Genomic DNA, 18859 nt, shown 5'->3' with positions numbered 1-18859 from the left:
GTCTTCTCCTTTGACACAATCTGGGTTGTCTGACTTCGTTCCTGGTCGTGTTGTGTCGGCTGCGGCTCAGCGGAAGCGAGACATAATAGTTTTACATAATGTAGTATGGGTTTTGGTCTGATTAGTTTTGATCACATCTAATCTGAATAGAAATCTGAAATATGTATTAGAAATCAATAAGTCTTGTATAAGGCGGACTTACGTTAATTTTATTGTAAGACGTCAATTTAAGGGTAATTTTAAGGAAATTTTGTCAACAACTACCAATTTAAGCCTCTGTTTTGAAAACAACTACCTTTTAAAAAAAAAATTTAAGACAACTACCATAAACTTGTAAAAAGTTAGAGTAGCACTACCACTCTTAAATTTCAGGCTAGAATCTACGATGAGGGGGTCCCACTTTATACCTTTCCCTCCAATTTCGGTAGTTGTTGACAAAATTTTTATGGTAACTTTAATTCGGTTAAGGGTAACTTTCAATTTCTAATGAGTTTGATTGTATTTTAATGTATAATTTCTAATGGATATATGCTATGAAGACTTATATTATTGTAATATTATACGTGTTTGTTTAGTGGAAAAATTTATGTTTAGAAAATGGTAAATTTATGGAGTAGATTATAAGGGTAATTTTAACGCGTCTTACAATAATTTAATAAAAGTCCGCCTTAATCAAGAATTTATTATCTGAAATAAGTTGATAAGAACTACTGAGTCCGCCTTAATCAAGATTTTTGTGATCTGAAATAAGTTGATAAGAACTACTATCAATACATTACAATAAGAAGACATATCTAGTGAGAAATCCTAATTACTTTGTACTAAAAAAAAAAAAAACTTCAGTCCATCGCTATTTTTTTTGGTGAAGTCAAGGGACAAGCCTCAGAAGAAAAGGAGAACTACAAGAAACTAAAAAAAGAAAACAATAGCAAACGAAAACAAAAACAGCAACACAACATACAAAACTAACAACCTATACCCTAAGACTAAGGGTCTTCCACCGGCACCAATCTGGCTAGTGTCACACCACTCAAGTCCTCTAATAAAACGGTTCGAATATCCTTTAAAACCGCCTCAAAAATAACCAATCATTACTTCACAAGACCGCAAAGACACCGTAGTTTGCTAACCAATCTGCCACTCTATTAGCCCACAGCCCCACAATAGCAATGATGAATGTTAATTATCCACCCTATACCTTTCAAAAAACAAACTGATATAGAACACTGAGAGCAACATGGGCTCCCTCATATAAGCCCAACCCAGCCCATAATAAAACAAAGTATTTGAAAACCCTAGTATAAGTTTTATACTTCCATAGCAGCATCTGAAGTTGAGAGGAGAGAGAAAGAGAGTGAGTGAAGCTCAGACATTTGCAATGGCGGCGAAGCAGAGGAAACCTCGAGTGACCCGAAACCCAGAATTGGTGAAGGGAGTAGGGAAATTCTCCCGATCGAAAATGTACCACAAGCGTGGTCTTTGGGCTATCAAAGCTAAAAACGGCGGCGTTTTTCCTCGCCATGATCCTAAACCAGCCGAAGCTAAGCCAGCTGAAAAGCCCTCGAAGTTCTACCCAGCTGATGATGTCAAGAAGCCATTGATTAACAAACGCAACCCGAAGCCTGCTAAACTCAGGTTGGTTATCTCTCGATTGTTTGTTCTTTCTTTCAAGGGATTTGGTTGTGATGTTGAATGTATGAATTGGGTTTTGTTTTTTCAGAGCTAGTATTACCCCTGGTACGGTTTTGATCATTCTTGCTGGGAGGTTTAAGGGGAAGAGAGTCGTCTTCTTGAAGCAGCTTCCTTCTGGATTGCTACTTGTCACTGGTCCGTTTCTCCTATAACTTTAATTTTGGACCGTTTTGATCTACATGTATAATGGAAGTGTTGCGGTGTGTTTAATGGTATACATAACGGTATATATAATGCTGAAAAGATTGATAGCTTTATGTTGCTAATTGTCTGATTATAGTTGTTTTGGAGGAGTTTTGGAAAATAAATGATCTTGCCTGTTTGCTGCTTAATACTTAGATTTTTAACCCCTCTTGATCATTTGAAAGTCTAAGTTAATCAAAGCCTAAAACGGAAATTATGGTGTATTGCTTGAGCATGCTTCCAATAGTGAATTATCTTTCAAATCAGACCTGATGTAGTTGGTGTTTTATGATATGTTCATTTAATTTAATGGAAGCCATAAATTCCTATGTTATCTTTCCTCTGTTTTATAGATATTGTAACATTTTTAGTTTGAATGTTCCAAATACACAATTTAACCATTAAAATCTTTAATTATTTAGGAAAATTTGTCAAAACAGACCTTTTCAAGTGGTCTTAATGTGACAAAGTACCTTCCATAAAAAAGAGTGGCAAATTAGGACTCTTTTTTTCCGTGAGGAGGGACTCTTTCTCGAATTAGGCGTTTGACTATTATTTTCCAGCGTTGACTTTCATGTGCCAAACTTGGGGACATAACTTTTGCCTCTGTTTTTGTCCCTTCTCTTCCCTAACCACCATGTCCACCAACCCATTATCATTTCACCGCCATTCCGCCTCCAGCCTGCCACTTTCCCACCACCGTCGCCATTTCTTTCCCCTCTCAACAATGTCTCTTCTAACTTTTTTCCTTCTACCATTGAAAGTCACCCTGAATCAAATAAAATCAATTAAATTTGATGAAAAACCCTCTTTTCTATATTGAGCTACAAGGATAATGGAATGTTGTATGAATAAGCTTAAAAGTAAAGCCCAAAAAGGAATGAGAGATTTGCATGGGTTGCAGCTTGCAGTTGGCAGCGTCAGATTCTTAATCTTGTTTACTTCTAACTTCTTCCCTTATACCTGTAAGTAATAAAAGAACTAAAATCAAATGTTCTTGTGTGACTTTGGGAATAAGTCGAAGAGAACAAGTTATATGTTTTACTGTACTTGTAGATCATAATAGATGGTAAAAAAGGAGGGTGTCAAATATGTCAATAGTACAAAAGTCTAAATGTTGAAATTTTTATGGATGGATGATGTAAGAGCTCTAATAAAATGCTTGTGTTTTTTGTCATTTACTAATTTTTGTAGTGTTACAGGACCTTTCAAAATTAACGGTGTCCCCTTAAGGCGTGTGAACCAAGCTTATGTGATTGCAACCTCAACCAAGGTTGACATTTCTGAAGTTAATTTGGAGAAGTTTGCTGATAAGTACTTTGCTAAGAAGACTGAGAAGAAGAAGAAAAAGGGAGAGGGGGAGTTTTTTGAAGCAGATAAGAAGGTTTGGCATTCTGCCTCATGCATCCTCTTGCTCTTGTTTGTTGTTGAAAGTTGGCATAATGGCTATTGTTTCTAAGCTGATTATGTAATTTCTGACTCATTTTTGTTTTCTGTTCTGAATGCAGGATGAAAATGTTCTTCCACAAGAGAAGAAGGATGATCAAAAAGTTGTTGATGCGTTGATTGTGAAGTCAGTTGAGGGAGTGTCTGACTTGAAAGCTTACTTAGCTGCAAGATTTTCACTGAAGGCAGGCATGAAGCCACATGAATTAGTTTTTTAAGGTCCAAGTTTTGGACTGTTGATTTTGCTTTGTTAATCTGTGGTTTTGTATGCTCGCATATTGGCAGTACTTCCTGTATTCCTCCGTCCCAGTTTGCAGTAGACATGGCTTACATATATTTAGATAATGAAATTTATTAAGGAATATTCTTTGGTCGACCCTTCTCATCTAGATAGGTTTTTCATTGCAATCAATGAAATTACAATGAAATGCTCAAAGAGTAAGGTAACATGAATGCCTGTTTCTGATCTGCGGTACATCAGTACATGTCTGGTTTTTGCTACTTCGTACTTTGATTTTGTGGTGGGAGGTGCATTGCATGTTGGCAAACCGTCTCTTTGGTGTTTATTTGCAAGCATTTGATAACAAAAATTAAGAATTCTCTTGAGGATTTTTAAAAGGGAGTGTTGTTATGTACTACCTCCGTTAACGATTATTTGCAACATATGCTAAAAATGGACGCTAACTATTATTTGCAACAAACTTATTTCTTTCTTATTTTAGTAAATTTTTTTTTGTCAAAATGACAAAAATACCCTCATTTAAAAATTATTAACACATAATACTACACATAATTACAAATCATTATAACTCTAATCTAAATTAATTATGTATGTCTTCCCACCCTAATGATCAGATTAATCTCAATTCATCTCCCCAATTATCTTTCTCTCTCCTCCTTCATCTCTCATTTCCTTTTCTTCATCTCTCATCAAATTCCAAAACTTTGTTAAAGGAGGTTTCAGATCTAGTTGTTCGTCGCTGGTTTGCTTGTATTTGTGGTTGGATTTGGTGGTTTGTGGGTGGGTTAGCAGGTTTGTGGGGGTGCATTGTGGGTGAGTTTGCTGGGTTCGTGGGGGTTGGTTTTGGTGGTAGTCGAAAGGTTTCGGTGGTTCGTGGTTGGATTTGGTGGTTTGTGGGTGGGTTTGAAGGGTTCGTCGGTGGTTCATGGTTGGATTTGGTGGTTTGTGGGTGGTTTGAAGGGTTGGTTTTGGTGGTACTCGAAGGAATTGGTGGTTTGTGGGTGGGTTTGAAGGTTCGTCGGTGGTTTTGCTGGGTTCGTCGTTGGATTTCGGTGGTGGTTTTGAGTTGTGGGTTTCGGTGGCTTTGGTGGTTCCTGGGTTTTCGTGGTGATTAGTTGTGGGTGTCGGTGGTTTTAGTGATTCTGGGTTTTGGGTTTGCTGGGTTCGTGGGTGGTTTAATTTGTTGGGATCGTGGGTGGTTTGTTGGGTTCGTGGTTGGGTTTCGGCGGTGAAGGTTGGATTCATGGTTGGGTTTCGGTGATTTTGGTGGTGTTTTGGATTCTGAGTGTCGATGGGTTTGGTGGTTATGGTGGGTGTCGGTGGTTTTGGTGGTGGTTCTGGTTTTGAGTTTCGGTGGTGATATGCTTTTGTTTAATTGTTTTTTTTTAGGTAGGATTAATACTTAACCAAGTACCCTTTATTTTTCAATAATCATGCCTTAAAAGTTTTGCCTTGGCCTCCGCGAAAAGTACAATTGTTGCAAATACTCGTTAACGGAGGTAGTATTTGTTAGTACATAATAAGGACATAATGACAACTTAGTATAACAATATAGGTGATGAAGTCAAATATTATTACTTTAACTTTCAGGTTTTAGTTGTACCACTGTAGTTGTTATAGTATCATTAGAACCAATTATAATACCATTACATTACCAATGACATGATTGCTCAACTTAGTGGTACATATATTAGTTTCAAAAGAATACCATTGTAACAATTTTTAATACCATTACAATTTACAACCACTTATAGCACTATTCAACTATCAATGGTATATTTTACATCTTAGTAGCACCAATGTTAATGTTTAAAATATATACAAATTTATCATGTTATATACTAACAAATACATAACAACATTGTAATACTACTTGTTCAATTTGCTGGGCATTTTTGGTGTGTGGTTGAGGGAATGTGGATGATTCATCTGGTTGGGTCTTGAAAAAAACAATAGAAATATGAATAGGTGATAGCCAATACTAAATGATGGTAATAAATAAACCCGATGGGTAAGCATACTTAATAATCATCTGTATTTCTTTTCAACCAACAACAAAATCAACGTCTACCTTTTTTTGTGGTATTGACTCCAATTTCTGTAGGAAAGTGTGGAGAAACTCACTCAAATCCGTCTTTGACTCGTCATCCAAGTTAAGAAAGACTAGAAAAATGGATAAGAGTGGCCTTGATTAGTCTCTTTTTCTGACTATGAACAAAAATCTGAAGAGGTAGCTGATCATGATTTATAGGGGTTCAGGTTGATAAAACTGCAGAAATAAACTGCATGATTTTGTGCTAGTATACAAGTGTAATACAACCATATGAAAATGTCATATTTCTTCTTACTTCCTACAAAAGTCCTGCTGTCTATGCTATATCTCAGCATGGCTTGGTTTCCCTTGCTGGTAAGTTCCGAAAATCCGATCTCAGAACAGGCAATCCTGCTGAAAATCAAGCAGCAGTGGGGTAATCAACCCTCAATGCAACAATGGACTTCAACCAGCTCCCCATGCCTTTGGCCCGGAATAAATTGCACCGGTAGCGAAAGCATAACCGGAATCTCCCTGAATAGCCAAAACATCGACGGAGAGATCCCTTCGTCCATTTGTGATCTCAAAAATCTCACCTTCCTTGATCTTGGAAACAATTTCATCCAAGGTAATTTCCCCACTTTTTTATATAATTGCACCAAGCTCCAAACATTAGTCCTAGCTTCGAACTACTTTGTTGGGCAACTGCCAAATGATATAAATAAGCTTTCTCCTAATCTTCAACACCTTCATCTTAGTGAGAACAACTTCACTGGTAGTATCCCTGCTTCATTGGCTCGACTCGAAAGGTTGATCACCTTGCATTTGGATTCCAATTTGTTCAATGGTACATTTCCTTCACAGCTAGGAAATTTGGAGAACCTTGAAGAATTGGTGTTAACTAACAACCCATTTACCCCTATGAAAATTCCCAATGAATTTGGAATGCTTAAGAGCTTAAGGTTTCTTTGGATGGAAAAATGCAATTTGATTGGTGAAATTCCAAATGATTTTGCTAGCCTTAAGAGCCTTGAGCATTTAGACTTGGTGGAAAACAACTTGCTTGGCGAAATTCCAAGTGGGTTGTTCTTTCTCACGAACTTCACATACATTTACTTGCATAAAAATAGGCTATCAGGGGGAATTCCAGCCTCGATCAACTCTTTGAATTTGAAGGAAATCGATCTCTCGAACAATAATCTGACAGGAACAATCCCTGAAGGATTTGGAAATTTGCGAAACTTAGAAATCTTATACTTATTTCAGAACCAATTCTATGGAAGAGTACCACCAAGTATAGGCCTACTTCCTTCTTTGAAGAGTCTGAAGTTGTTTAGCAACCAGTTTTCAGGTCCACTTCCCCCAGAAATGGGCCGACACTCGAAACTCCATGGCTTTGAGGTATCAGACAATGCATTCACAGGCAAACTGCCAGAGAATCTTTGCTTCAACGGGAGGTTGTTAGGTGTTGTGGCATTCAACAATTATCTGAATGCGACAATCCCAGCTTCTCTAGGCCAATGCGACTCTTTGCTTGTAGTTTTACTCAGCAACAACAGCTTTTCAGGTGAAATTCCTAAAGGCTTATGGTCTCTGCTGCATGTTCAGACAATATTACTTAGCAACAACCAATTTTCAGGCCAGCTTCCTGAGCATTTGGCTTGGAACTTGAGTCGCGTGGAAATCAGCAACAACAAATTTTCAGGGGAAATTCCGTCGAGTGTAAGCACTTGGAGAAATTTACAGGTGTTCGCTGCAAGCAACAATATGATCACAGGTACTGTTCCATTGGAATTAACTAGCCTTGCGCGCCTTAACACTCTCTTGTTCGATGCAAATCAACTCACAGGTCAGCTTCCTTCACAACTTATCTCATGGCAAAGCTTGAACAGCTTGAATCTCTCCTACAACAAGCTTTCTGGCTCAATTCCCTCGGTTCTTGGCTCTTTGCCTGTTCTTAATTATCTTGATTTGTCAGATAATCAATTTTCTGGCCAAATTCCACCCGAATTGGGCAGCTTAGAGCTCAATTCACTTAATCTTTCGTCCAATGAGCTTACTGGGAAGATACCTTATGGGCTTTATAACAGTGCATTCAAGGCTAGTTTCTTGAACACCAACCTATGCTCTGATGATAGAATTTTAGACCTCCCAAACTGCTCAATTCATCGAAAAAATCCAAAAAAGTTGTCCTCAAAATATATAGCTTTAATTATAGTCCTTACTATAGTTGCCTTCCTAGCTGTAATATACTTCATGGTGGTCATAATAAATGAAATCAGGCAACGAAAGAATAAGCAAGAACGCAATACATGGAAACTGACCTCTTTCCATAGGATACACTTCACAGAGCAGAAAATCCTTAACAACTTAACCGAGAACAACGTTATTGGGTTTGGAGGATCCTGCAAAGTTTACAGGATACCATTTAATCAATCAGGGGAAGTTGTCGCAGTTAAGAGAATATGGGACAGCAGGAATAAGAGCAACAGTTATGAAAAAGAGTTCACTGCAGAGGTCCAAATTCTAGGTACAATAAGGCATCTCAACATAGTGAAGTTACTTTGCAGTATTTCAACTGAAAACTCGAAATTGCTTGTTTATGAGTATATGGAGAAACAAAGCTTGGATAAATGGATCCATGGGAGTAAAAGACGAGCCATTTCATCGATTAGTGAGTCGGTCCATCATGCAGTTTTGGACTGGCCTACTAGAATGAAAATCGCTACTGACGCTGCTCAAGGATTAAGTTATCTGCACAATGATTGTTCACCTCCTATTATTCATAGAGATGTGAAATCCAGTAATATTTTGCTGGATTCCAAATTCAATGCCAAGATTGCTGATTTCGGGTTAGCAAAGATTTTGGCTAAGCCAGGAGAGTCTCACACAGTCTCTGTTGTTGCAGGATCTTTTGGATATATGGCTCCAGGTAAAACATCTAGCTTATTATTTCAAAGATGATTTCTAACAACTAATTCAAACTACTTAAAAAGCTGACAGAGAAGTCTTTGTTATCTGAAACTGAATTGCAGAATATTGCTGTACAACCAAGGTGGATGAGAAGATTGACATATACAGCTTTGGAGTAGTTTTACTTGAGCTAGTTACAGGGAAAGAGCCCCACATCGGAGATGAGCACTCAAATCTTGCTGAGTGGACGTGGAAGCATTACAGCGAAGGGAATTCAATTGAGGATGTTTTTGACAAGGAAGTGCAGGAGTCTTGCTACTTAGAAGAGATGAACAATGTGCTCAAGATTGGGTTGATGTGCACCAGCACATTACCTTCTTCAAGGCCATCAATGAAGCAGGTTTTACAGATACTTCAACAATGCAGCAATCTAGAAAATTCATATAGAGCTAAGGCAAGGAATGAACGCGGAATTGCCCCTCTTCTTGGCGGTGGAAATTCTATCTCTAGTATTCTAGTTGTATAAATTCCAACAGGACAATTAACATAGGATATCTATGACATGGTCTGAATTTGTACTCATGAGGACACAAGGCAGTGTGTTTTTTCAAAAGCTAAGTTCAATGAGAGCTAGGTAACAGGAAGTGCTGAAAATATGTCTTCCAATCGTAATCATATATACTTCATACTATTTTAGAATGTCCCAAACACTTCACATTTTCCCTTAGTCGTATCTTGTTTCAAGTTATGAGTTTGATTATACAGTTCCATGACTCATTACAGTTGTTGCAGTATTCCACAATTTTCCCTTTCCAGCTATCAAGTAATATAAGAGTAGAAATCCTCTATTTGTCTCGATGTATATTTTTCTAACTACTAGACTCTTAATACGAAAGTGAACCATATAATAAAATCTGATCTGATCCGGTGAACTGAATTTTTTGAGGTTCAAACTTATACCGAGAAAGATGAGAAAAAAGGAGCTGGAGGAAGATCAAAATAGGTAGGCAGACTAGCCAAAGTAGTCCTAGTCAAGAAAATCCAGCAGCAGAAAGGTTCAACATTTTGAACATTTCTTGATCAACCTTCTCCGGTTGTCACATCCACAAGAAGATTAGCAACAAATAATTTTCGAAAATCTTATTTTCCTCCTCTCATTGTTCTCTAGAATTACTTGTTTTCTAGAACACTGAGATTTTCAGTTTGTTACCCCATGAAAAGTCATATATCCACGAGGCAAAATTAGGAGTAATTTACGTTTAAATAAAATCATTTCACGAAATATTTTAACACCACCTGTATGCCCTCCATATCTGATACCGGAGTTGAGAACTTTCATGCTGTATGAAAAATGTAGCATGCATATAACTTATCTCAATCCTCAAATAAGAAATTCATATTTCATCAAAATTGCTAAAAATTAGCAGCCCATTATATAGTGTGTAAACTAGTGTATTTACATGTATTTCTGAACACTTCAAAACATTAAAACAAACTCCAGAACATAAATCCATCAATGTTGAGCCAACTAAACATAGAGAAAATCACATTGATCATCCACTAAATTCATACATCAAAGTCAGAAAATGCAGCAAGCCAAGTAAAAGAAGAAAATTCCAGTACTAACATTTTTATAATCTCATCAGAGATGGTACATAACCCAAGTTTACAAACTAAATTCATCACTTAAAATCTAGGTACTAATGCCGCAATAAATCAAACTTCTCAGTCACTCTTCATTGTAACAAACCTTTTTTTTTTTTTTTTAACTTTCATTTTTCATCTTTTTTCTTTTTTGTTAATTTTTTTTTTTTTTTTTTTTTTTTGGCTACAATACATAAATTCACTTCCTACAAGATGTAGCGGAGAGCCGGAGATCCCAATTTAGTCTGGTCTCAGTTATCTCCTGCCGATGACCATGGTTAAGGGTTCACAGTCTTCACACATCCACAGCAACAGGTGTGACGCTCTGAAGCAGCTTTAGAACAAGCAAGCTGCCTAGAGGGCCAGAGAGACCTGCTACAAGGGGTCCGCACGAACTACACCACATCCATAATCATACATATATCACAAATTACGGGCATGTGAACTCAGAAAATTGCAGTTCTTTTCTTCCGCACAACAAGATTCCAGTGCACCTGGAAAACCATAATTTAATCCAGCAGTAAATTTTTGGAACTTACCGAAGCTGCTGGACTTCTATTTACAAGTGCTTCATGATGAGTATTTCTAATATTCTGTTGCCATCAATCTCAGGTTCAACCTGCTAGAAGAAAAGAAAGGCCAGAGAACCAAACAACACAATACGTGGTCACTAAATTTTGCAATAAAAGAGAATGAGGTATTAATTTCATGCCTTGTGATTGGCTTCTGCACAACTTTTGTGGAATATGTAGTTCTACCTCGAGTTTCTATGGCCATGCCGACAGCAGTACTTGACTACAAAACAATGACAAGAGTAAAAAAAATGTTGTTAGGTTCAACAATAAGGAAGATAATCAAATAAACAAATGACTATTGTTGGGCCCTAGGCAAAACCAGGACCGGTAACATATTATGTTACTGATTGAATCTACATATTCGTAGCTAGAAAAAAACTGAAGAGACGGCTAGAAAAGCCATTAGAAAGAAACTTCTAGATACTCTACATATAGATTGATGGTAATGCAGATTCAAAATATTACAACACTAATCAATAGAATAGAGTAATAAAAAAATGAAAGATTGATTCTTCAGGATCTGTCCTTTCTTTAATTGAAAAGAACTAGAGATAAGATCAGACCGGGGGAGGAAGGCATCAATATATAGGAGAACCCAGAGGTGCTTAAAGGCAAGAGCTTCCTTTTCACAACAGTCCAAAGTCTACACATCCTAAACAGTGAAATCATGAAAAAGAGACTGACAACAAAACCACGACAAAAAAAGTCTCAAGTAATTAAAAATAATCCAGAGGATATGATGAAAGCCTCAAACCTCTAGCTCTTCCGTCGATCCACCCTGCAAAACATCAGTCCCGTCCAGAAATCCATTATCAGAATGCAAACCAGGATCAGCCCCACATAGATCATCCTGCAAAGACCCCTTTTTCCCTCACTAATTTCGAAACTTTACTATTCTCATGCCATCTGCCAGTTTCTTAACCCAAAGTCCTCATAACAGAGTAACTCACCTCATGATTGAGAGTCTGAGTGCCAGAGCTGGACTCAAAATGGACCCCATTTTCAGCTCCCTTGATCTGCTCACAATGATCCTTTACTTCATCAATATCATCCTTTGCAGCCCTCTCTATTAGGTCCTTTGCTCTACGGAAAGATTCAGTTTGAGAATTCTGAGAGTCAGAAATCTCTTCATCCTTTCTAACCAGACAAGCATCCATAATTCGATTACAGATGTCAAATGAAGCAAGATTCTCCTGGCTGGAGACGTCCTGCGACAGTGCATCCATTGTACGTGCTTCATTATCAACCACAGAAATATTATTAGTGATATCCTGCTTCTCCAGCAGAATGGTACTATGATTGGTACTGTCTAGCAGCACATTGTGCGAGTTCATACTTGTGTCACCATCCAAAAATGATGCTGTATCTTGCACGTGGCAAAGCATGTCTGAGGTAGAGCTCAAAGGTGACGGAGTGTAATATCTAGAATTGAACTCTGGAGAAAGAGTTTCCAGTCGTTGCGGACTGATAGATGCCTTCTTCTCAAGACGTGATGGTGTCAGATCCCCCATCTCAGAATCCGTACGCCTCTTGAGTGGTCTATCAGTAGACCCGGGGATATTCCCTTCAGCATCACCACACATTTTTTCAACCTGGTGACTCATGTGTCTTCGAGGTCGTTTATAGCCTTCAGGAAAAACATATGGAGGAAGCTGCTTTCTACGAACATGTGACACAAATATATCCATGCCAGGTTTCCAATACATATACATATTAACCTCCTGCCTGAACTCATCAACAGTTCCTCGAATATCAAACTGCTGACCTTCTTTGACTTTCACCCCTTGTTTCCTCTGCAAGCCCATGAAGAAAGCACAATGGGCACATTCCTTAGATGTGTCTACAAATTCATATGGATAAGGATGGCACTGTAACATGCCAAATGTGTCTCTCTCTATCTGCAGATTACAAGTAATAATCAATAAGAATAACATATGATACTACCTACAAGCTTAATGAGACGTAAAGTCGTAACTACTAAGGTACCAGGTCCAACTTGAAAGTTCAGCTAAAGCAATTACTCCATATTACCTTCAAGGTAAGCTGCCGAAGTCGAGATTCTACCCAGCCTTTCCAAGCCAGCAAATCATCTGCATCATCTGCAACGATATCAACTTGCAAGTAATTTTTGTACGACTCAAAGAAAAGGTATGGCTCAAAGAGGGTACTCCATTGGGCCTTTGTAAGCTCAATATCCTGCACAGGGACACATGCACAACAATCCATAAATAGCATGTCATCAAAGGGGATAAAGACAGACAAAAGAATCACATATGCTCTTACCTGACAAATTTTATTGCCATGCTCAAACTGCTCCATCATAACACGGAGTGTACTTGTTGAGACATTGTAGCTAGAATTCATGCACGGGTATGCAGGAGTAATAATTGGCATATGATGAGTGCGGTCCCTAGGATTTTTACGAGGGTCCCACACAGGGAAACCAAGATCCTCTTCTTCAATTGGACAGAGCATCACAGGATTTGGCCAGCGCCATTGAGTATAAACTCTAAAAAATCGAGATAGTAACATGCTAGGAATAGCGTTCGGATATAGTTGGCATACTCTAGCAACTAAAAGAGCCCAGTTCACCCCACCTAAAAATCCAGTCACCTACATCCGGAGGAATGTGAGATGTTCAAACTACTACACAACCAATTTGTCACTGATAAGCAAGATAAATCTTACATTTGAATAGACACCCCGTCGCTTAGCCCAAAATTTGAGACACCTTAGCGTTGTCCGGAAATGCTATAGCAATTGCACAGAGGTTAAGAAGCATCATCAAAAACAGCAAAAAAAAAAAAGTCCACAAAAAGTAAAACTGGCTACAAGAATATCGAGCATTCACCTCAATATTAGGAACCAGCTTAAGGATTTGGTCCGCAACTCGACATCCATTCAGACTACGAACTGTTTGCTCATCAACATTGTGAAGTACGGAACCCTGTGATATATCCAAGTCCTGGAAAAAAAATTACATTAGTAAAATAGTAAACAAATCAACATAAATAAAGGAGTGTGAAAACATTTACATTATGAAACTAATCTGAACGATTATTAAACCACTTTCGAAGTGAGCATAACCAAATAAGAGCATGAAAGAAAACTTCAGTGGCTAAACATATTCAACAGCATAAAGCACTCTCAAATATCAGAGTCAATCCACATCAGAGTCCATACAGCACATCGCGTATCTGCCTCTTGACTTTTCTGGCCAATGGATCAAGAATGACAACACAAACCAGGAGAAATCTGAGCCACACCATTCAAGAAAAACCAACATCCGCATTCTCATAACAAGTGAAAGAAGCAGCAGAGGGTGTTGTACCTTATTACTTTATGATATTTCATGCAGATCAGAAATTCAGAATGAAAAACCTAATATCATGCATGCAGGGTTCCATTCTCTTGGAGCCACAGGAGAAGGAAAATAAAACAATAGAGTAAAGATGGTAGCTCAAACAATTGGGAGGGTGCTGATATTACAATTCTCAAAATAAGATACAGGATCCAAATGACGAACAATTGACAAAACATAGAGAAGCATAATTTTGTTCTTTTTTATAGTCTTCTCAAGTGTAACCAACAAAAACCAAGTAGAACGTATACAGCAACATGCAAATATAGAATGATTCAAGGTCGAAATAAGCAAAGAGTGAAAATAAAACGGTAAAGAAAATAATCCAAGTGATAGAAAAATATGGAGTGGCATGTTGCTTACATCAGGAACAATCAGCATCGAAACACTTGCATAGAGGAGGTCAACAGAAACTCCTAGAAATTTGAATTTCATTACAGGGACATGAGCATCAGGGACTGGCTGAAGCTCAGTGACTTCTTCTAATTCAGCCAGAATGTCGTGCAGTATTATAAAGAAGTCTTCCTGAATGACAAAACCTCAACAGGTTGAGTGTCTCCTTTAGGCATGTCTAAGAGCAATAATAGCTTCAAGAAAATGACTAAACAAGTTTAAGTTCATTTTCCGGATGATAACATCTCAACTAATACAGTCATTACTTACATCACGGTTTACATACGAAGGCCCAACGCACAGGGTATCAATGTCTGCCCCAGGTCCGTGTACCTGCCATAAGTCACCAGTTATCTTAATTTGTTATAACAATATACTTCCTCAGTTTTATTTTTATTTTTTTTACTTGCAACATTTCTACAGTGTACACTATTTACACACTCCACTTCAATTACATTTTGTGATTTATACTTGGAGAAAAGCAGAGTCATGTGATTTTTGTTAGACCCCTGCCAATGTGTAAGTAATTGAAATTTAATTTTTATAATTTTTAAAAATTGATGATAACAACAACTGAAGTTATGCATCGCCAAACATATATAGAAAATATTGAAAGTAAAAAAATAAAAAAATAAGTGTGTGCGTGCACGCGCGCGCGCGTGCTTGTGTGTGTATATATATATATAACAAGCTTCCTAGTCACCAAGGAAAAAAAATCCATAATGTTTACCTTTTTAGGAAGTTCTATATTTGTTGCATCATTTCCCTTTTTTAAGAAATGTTGCCTTGTTATTTATTACCTTACTAAAACTACATTAGTGCTGCCTATTTTTACTGTTGTTAATAAAAAAAATCATCTACCAATAACTAATTACTCCCACCACAAACAAAAGAAAATCAATATACCCCAACTGAAAGTAAAAAAATAAAAAAATAAGTGTGTGCGTGCACGCGCGTGCTTGTGTGTATATATATATATATATAACAAGCTTCCTAGTCACCAAGGAAAAAAAATCCATAATGTTTACCTTTTTAGGAAGTTCTATATTTGTTGCATCATTTCCCTTTTTTAAGAAATGTTGCCTTGTATATTTATTACCTTACTAAAACTACATTAGTGCTGCCTATTTTTACTGTTATTAATAAAAAAAATCATCTACCAATAACTAATTACTCCCACCACAAACAAAAGAAAATCAATATACCCCAACTGGGCGCACCCTTTTCTCTGGAGACTTCCACAACATTATATCTCACGTATTTGCCACCTCCCCCCCCCCCCCCAAAATAAAAAAAATAAAAAAGGCCATTTTTGCTACTTAATAGCTTAATTTTGCGCTCAAGTATGAGCCCTCAAATGTCTCAAGCTAATCCACTTTTCTTGACTCAAATGCAAACACCCTAAAATCAACTCAATTTGGATAACTGAGATCGTGTTGAGCTAGTTTCCAGCTGGGTTGTCAGCTTCATTGCTGCAATTGATGGGACAGGATAAAGGTTTACTCTTTATGGAAATGAAAATTTTCTTTATTACCAAAAGGTCAAACAAGGGACCTATTCTTTAGCTTTAGTTGGAGGATTCAACAGACATGTCTCTCTTAATCAATGATATCCTTCTCTTATTTTCAGAGAAAATTATCTCTATAATTTGATGAAAACAAGAGAGCAAATTCAGACGCGAAAATACCCCTTAATATTTGAGAAAAAGAATTCTTAGTTTGTTCAGCAAGGAACAAGAAAGAAAATTGTTGAGCAACATAAAGATGTTTGAAAAATAGAAATTTCAGTCTATTTTTTGGTCAAAGAGACGCTACATATGGCAAGAAGCTACGGTCAATAAGACCGGCCATAATGACAAGAATTGCATTCAAGGCAAAAAGTAGAACTAAGGCAATTTAAGATACCAAAATCCCAACCAAAGTAGATAAGCCACTAGTCTTAAGTATGCCTATGAGGTTAAAGGTTTAAACACTTTCTCCGCTGATTGGGGGGAAATAGGGAAGATAAAAAGAAGATGAAGAAAATCTTACTGTCAGCAAACAAAAGAAAAAATGGGCCCAATTATCTATACCCTTATTGAACAGAGAAAGTTAGTAACTAGACGAACAGTCGGACACGCTTTCAAGTTTTATCACTCATAAAAATTGCCTTACTGGATACATATTCTCAAAACATTAGAGAAGAATAACTAGGACTTTTGAGGCGCTTACACTTTATACATCAACCAAAACCTTAATAAGCAAAAAAAAAAATTCAAGTGGTATTGCTCTTTTCTCCAAGTCTTCTGATCTTCTCCACCCTCTCCTCCTTTTGATAGAAAAAGACTCCAAACATTTAATGATAGTTAATTAGATTAACCTAATCTAGCCCAAAGAGAAGAGCATTAAAGGTGTTATCGCAGTAGCATGCCAAAATCCATCAAAGTTTCCAAAATTAAACAAAAAAAAGTAGCACTAAAAGCTCAACACACAGATATCAATAAAAAAAAATAATAACAAAAAAGTGATCGAAAGGACCAGAACTTTCAGATGTATCCCCCCCCCCCCCAATGTCAGTCAGATACACACCAAACAAAATTATAACATCCCCAATTCTTCATAGTTATCTGATGAGATTAACTTGCTGATACCTCTGTATACTACAATTATTTGGCAGAGTGATCTAAGCAATAAGAGATGACGACCCTTATCCTCTTTTCATGAATAAGTGAAAATTTGTAACACACAAGAGATGATAAAGGAGATGTAAGGAAAACTCATGGTGCAGCCGAAAGGCAAACATTTTAAATTAGAGAATAAAAAACTAATTACCCCCAGTCGATACGACCCAAAAGTAAAAATGAGAGCATTCGCATCGTCAACCATTTGATCTGTGTATCCTCTTTGGCGAGTCAGCTGCTTTACCCACCCTTTCACAATCTGCATGACAAATTATAACAACAATTTACACTGGTATTCTATTCATGAATGATAGCTCCATGTAATAACTCTGTGAAAAAAGCAATGCAACAAAAAAATCCTTTAATATTTACTTGGTATTCAGAAGAATAATTCTTAGCCTGCCATGTGAGTTATGCAATGATCATCAATCAATTTTCAAAATCAGGACTTCCAGGGATGTGAATCTAGTACTAAACCAATTCTATAACAAAAACAAAGAACAGTAAATAAAAATTTTAAGGGCATCAAGAACTACATCTAGTTTGATTGAACTACTTCGCAATGCCATTATAACAACCAAAATATACTTTGCCTGATTACCAAATACCAACTGGTATATAATGCTAATATGCAATACAACAAAGACAAAAGTCAGCATTAAATAAAGAAAGTGAAAGCCATTCTTGTATCACTACATCAGTAATCATAGCACATAAGGCAATTACTCTGTCCCTCCAATCTAAATCATGTATCACCCTTTTCTCTTACTTAGAATTTGACCACAAATTTATCTCAAAATAAACTGATTAATTGTCTATGACAAATTACTCCGTACTACTGTATTGAAAAAACTACAAGCAATTTAACATAATCAACCTTACAAGTACATAATTTGAGAGTAATTGACATTCAATATCAATAATTTAACAATAAGCCGACAATACAGGGAAGATAATTACCTCGCGAATTCGATTTAGGACCTCTTCTCTCTTATCTCCTTCCTCACTGCTCTCATATAGCCCCGAATCAATCAAAAACTACAAAATCAACATCAATTATTCAAAAATTATGGATTTACTTGATTTGAGCAAAAAATTAAATTAACAAAAACCAAAAAACCAATTAAAGAGGCAATTACCTTCTCTAATTCAGCATTCCGCATAAGATCAATCTCAGTGGGACCCGCAAGTGAAATCGGCTTATTAATGCCATGCTTTTTCGCCGGCAACGAAGAAGAACTACTATTAAGCTGCTGCTCAGATCCCCCCACCATTTGAACACCACCAAAAAAATCCCAATCAAAAACCCTAACCCTAAACCACCAAAGATTGAAAGTTAATTCAAAAACAGCTCAATTCCTTCCGAAATTGAGCATCAATTAAGCATTCTCTCTCCCCATAAAAGGGATGTAAAAGGAACAAAAAACAGACAAAAAAAAAAAAGAAATGGGTGATGAAATTAAGCTTTATAGATTTGCCAACAATGGGAGTAGAGATAATTTTGGTTTTTTTTTATTTAATTTGGGTATTTAATTAGGGTTTAAGATGATTGATGAAATGATTTGGTAAGAGTGAGAAGAATGGGACAAAGACAGAGGAGAGAGATCTGAAAGAGTGAGATGAAAGAGAGGAAGAAGGGGAGAAGAATCTGGGGAAAACGGAAAAAAGGAAGGTCAAAGAGAGTGTGAATTCTGATGTTAGGCCGTGTTTGGTAAGCGAA

At 37.0% G+C, this 18859-nt stretch overlaps 3 protein-coding genes across 3 annotated transcripts; 2 read left to right on the top strand and 1 right to left on the bottom strand.

Moving 5' to 3' along the window:
- Nucleotides 1-1299: 1299 nt before the first annotated feature.
- LOC110740245 (60S ribosomal protein L6) lies at nucleotides 1300-3789 on the top strand. The gene is made up of 4 exons (XM_021920731.1): nucleotides 1300-1635; nucleotides 1721-1827; nucleotides 3078-3259; nucleotides 3384-3789. The coding sequence occupies exons 1-4, from the start codon at nucleotides 1379-1381 to the stop codon at nucleotides 3537-3539; spliced, it is 702 nt and encodes a 233-aa protein (XP_021776423.1). The 5' UTR covers nucleotides 1300-1378; the 3' UTR covers nucleotides 3540-3789.
- A 2015-nt stretch (nucleotides 3790-5804) lies between these two features.
- LOC110740242 (receptor-like protein kinase HSL1) lies at nucleotides 5805-9891 on the top strand. Its single transcript, XM_021920729.1, has 2 exons — nucleotides 5805-8526; nucleotides 8630-9891. Exons 1-2 carry the CDS (start codon nucleotides 5886-5888, stop codon nucleotides 9031-9033), a joined length of 3045 nt encoding a protein of 1014 aa, XP_021776421.1. The 5' UTR covers nucleotides 5805-5885; the 3' UTR covers nucleotides 9034-9891.
- A 418-nt stretch (nucleotides 9892-10309) lies between these two features.
- LOC110740243 (nuclear poly(A) polymerase 4-like) lies at nucleotides 10310-18859 on the bottom strand. Its single transcript, XM_021920730.1, is given in 14 exon segments — nucleotides 10310-10747; nucleotides 10749-10770; nucleotides 10864-10946; nucleotides 11481-11576; nucleotides 11677-12624; nucleotides 12758-12922; nucleotides 13010-13339; nucleotides 13415-13477; nucleotides 13578-13691; nucleotides 14451-14612; nucleotides 14751-14813; nucleotides 17291-17398; nucleotides 18100-18177; nucleotides 18279-18859. Coding segments are annotated over 14 exon segments (2454 nt in total). The 5' UTR covers nucleotides 18414-18859; the 3' UTR covers nucleotides 10310-10660.

This window comes from Chenopodium quinoa, unplaced genomic scaffold (genome assembly GCF_001683475.1).
Source record: "Chenopodium quinoa cultivar QQ74 unplaced genomic scaffold, ASM168347v1, whole genome shotgun sequence".
NCBI lineage: Eukaryota > Viridiplantae > Streptophyta > Magnoliopsida > Caryophyllales > Amaranthaceae > Chenopodium > Chenopodium quinoa.
This window is presented reverse-complemented; position numbering and strand designations above follow the sequence as displayed.

Excerpts from the sequence above, each read along its gene's own strand:
- LOC110740245 (XM_021920731.1), top strand. The coding sequence starts at position 1,379 with ATGGCGGCGAAGCAGAGGAAACCTCGAGTGACCCGAAACCCAGAATTG. Across the intron at positions 1,636-1,720 it reads CCGAAGCCTGCTAAACTCAG|AGCTAGTATTACCCCTGGTA; the intron begins GTTGGTTATCTC and ends TTGTTTTTTCAG. Across the intron at positions 3,260-3,383 it reads TTTTTGAAGCAGATAAGAAG|GATGAAAATGTTCTTCCACA; the intron begins GTTTGGCATTCT and ends TTCTGAATGCAG.
- LOC110740242 (XM_021920729.1), top strand. The coding sequence starts at position 5,886 with ATGAAAATGTCATATTTCTTCTTACTTCCTACAAAAGTCCTGCTGTCT. Across the intron at positions 8,527-8,629 it reads TTTTGGATATATGGCTCCAG|AATATTGCTGTACAACCAAG; the intron begins GTAAAACATCTA and ends ACTGAATTGCAG.